Source organism: Hippocampus comes, unplaced genomic scaffold (genome assembly GCF_001891065.2).
Source record: "Hippocampus comes isolate QL1 unplaced genomic scaffold, H_comes_QL1_v1.1 scaffold301, whole genome shotgun sequence".
Lineage (NCBI taxonomy): Eukaryota > Metazoa > Chordata > Actinopteri > Syngnathiformes > Syngnathidae > Hippocampus > Hippocampus comes.
Window position 1 is genome coordinate 108,866 of NW_017805928.1, and position 2,542 is coordinate 111,407.

Sequence of the window (2,542 nt, forward strand, 5' to 3'; positions counted from 1 at the left end):
AACAACACAACCCCCCCCCCCCCCCCCCCCCCCCCCCAACACAATTTGGTTGCAATACGATACCGATATTGCTAATAAACAACAACTACACACGCAATTTTATAAGACTCGCGAACACAAAAAATGAAAGAACAAGTGCGCATGCGTGAGCACCCATTTCAGTGTTTAAAAAAAAAAAAAAACCCACAACCCGGACAAAAGTAAGACACAAAGTATGAAAAACAAAACCACAAACATTGCGTCGAAAGCAAAAACCGGTCGACACAAACAACGGCACGCAGCTCACTTTCAAGTAAAAAAAACGCGGCTAGCGGGGGGGACTTTAGCTTTAGCCTGCTAAGCTCCAGGCTAGGCCGCAGCCTTCGGCCTTCGGTCGTGGGCTCGCCTGGCCTCGCCTGACCTGCTCGGAGACGGCCCGGAAGAGGCTAGACGCGTCCCTGGCGACCATCTTGCGGTAGAGGCCGAGGCTGGCCAGGTAGTCGTCCATGTTGACGAAATACTTCTTGAGGCCTTTTTGCATGGCGCCGTCGCCGTCGCCCAAGCGCGCCAAGGCCCGCCCGCCTCAACTTGATTTGCGCTAACGAGCCGCGACTCCAACACGTGCGGCGGGCAGCTGCCGCTCGACGACGCGACGACGACGAAAGAAAGAAAACAAACTAACTAAAACGACTTGACGATCAAACCAAAAAGACATCAAATCTCTTTGGCTTTTTATTTTTTTACTCATCGAGAAGCCTGCTTCCGCCAGTATTTTTTTTTTACTCCCCGAGTCGCCAAGTAAAAATCATTAAAACGAAATACATTTTTTTTGATGGAATTCAAGAAGGGACATTTCCAATATCACATGTGAATCGTTTTTCCAAATCAATGTTAATCATATTGAAATTAAATCCGGAAGTTGCATATATGCTTGGATCGTATATTTTATATTGCGTTCTGTCCTGTATACAGTTCATTTCTTCGATGTATTTTCTGCATGCAAATAATACTTGATGTTTTCTACTTTCTTCCCTCCAAATGTTGCTGCTGTAAATTGCAAATTTCTCCATTGCGAGACAAATAAAGGTTTTCGTATCTTAATCTGTCAACGCGGTTCTCACAATGTCATCCTTTTTACGTTGTCATTTGCGTTATGATGCAGTTCCTTGTACATTTGATGAGTGCGGGTTAGCTCTTGTGGACCCAAAACCCCCTTTTTTTTTTTTTCATCCTGCTCTCGGATACTCAAAATTCGACAAAAACTACTTCGAAAAACAAAATACTACAACCGTATTCTGGTACCGCTCAGTGAATCGCGTGTAATGCTCGCTTCCTGAATTTTTTTTTTTTTAAATGGAACTTTTTCTACACCTCAAGTCAAATCAATGCTTTGACAACGGTTCGCACACTTCCGTCCATTTCGCTACTTAAATCAATCACGTTTTTCCTTATCCATCTTGTACATTTTGACACAAAAGAATACTGTAATATCTGTTTCTTGTGATTTGCGTATTGGAGGGCTGGGATAGTTGAGTCGCGGGTGACGTCATAGAGGGGCGACGAGCCCGAAGCGGATAACCTTTTCTAAAGTTGTATGTTTTTTGTTCTTTTGTTTCGAATTGAAAATGTCAATTTTTTTTAAAAAAAAAAAGCCGCCGAAAAAACGACGCGGCATAAGCGGAAGTGACGAAAGGGGGCCGCGGAAGGTGTTCGCTGTTGCCGAACCCGGAAGCGTCAGCGGCGCGTTACACGAACGGCGGCTCGCTTGTTTCGTTGATTTGCTTTTGGAGCTTCGATTCGATGACATGCAGCGCGCTTGGCTCCACTTAGGTCCGCTGCAGTGGACGACGTACGTCGACAAAGAGCTCCAAGTGACGGTGGGGAAGGAGGCCAAAGTGTTGGCCGGGTGGCTGCTCACCGTCGACCCCGTGTCCGCCAGGTACGCCAACACACACGCACACACACGCCGCGAACTCTCCCAAAAAAAGGCCCGACAAATTTTTAATGATCTTTGGGTCCCGCTGAATATTTGCGACGCACTTTTTTTTTTTTTTTTTGCTCAAATGACCGGCAATCGTGACTTTTGGCGGTTTCCATTTCCAAATCACTTCTCCAAACCCAATGGTCCGGTCCCCTGAAAAAAAAAAAAAATAACAAGTGAAGAATTCCAAAGATTGTCTGTCAGCGTCGAACGCTGCGATCCAGTTCGACGTGCGGTACCTGCCTTGACCAGCAGGAGGCAGCACAGGATATCGCGGGCCCGACCGGAAGAAGGCTCTGCGACCTTAGGGGGCGGGGCGGCGCTTCGCCAGTCAATTGCTTAGGGACTTGTCCATGCTAACCAGGCGTTCTGTGGCGTTGTGCTAGCTACGCCAGGAGAAAACGTCTCCCGTTTTTTTACGTGGAGCTTTCGGATAAACCTGTGACTTTTGCGCTCCCCCCGCAGCCTGGTCCTGGTCAGCTTCGGCGAGGCGGACGGGCCCGCCGGCGTCCAGGTGGTGATGGGTCACGCGGTGCGGCGGGTGGAGGTGCGACGGGAGGCCGACGCCGCGGCGGCCCGACG

At 48.6% G+C, this 2,542-nt stretch overlaps 1 protein-coding gene across 3 annotated transcripts in view; it reads left to right on the plus strand.

The window, feature by feature from the left end:
- The first annotated feature begins 1,688 nt into the window (after positions 1-1,688).
- gemin6 (gem (nuclear organelle) associated protein 6) overlaps positions 1,689-2,542 on the plus strand; it is a 7,449-nt gene continuing 6,595 nt past the window's right edge. For all 3 annotated transcript variants that reach the window (XM_019889652.1, XM_019889651.1, XM_019889653.1), the window contains exons 1-2: positions 1,689-1,918; positions 2,426-2,542. The exon at positions 2,426-2,542 is cut by the window's right edge. In XM_019889652.1, coding sequence (XP_019745211.1) covers positions 1,785-1,918; positions 2,426-2,542 — 251 coding nt within the window. In that variant the 5' untranslated portion in view covers positions 1,689-1,784. The remainder of the gene's footprint in view (positions 1,919-2,425) is intronic.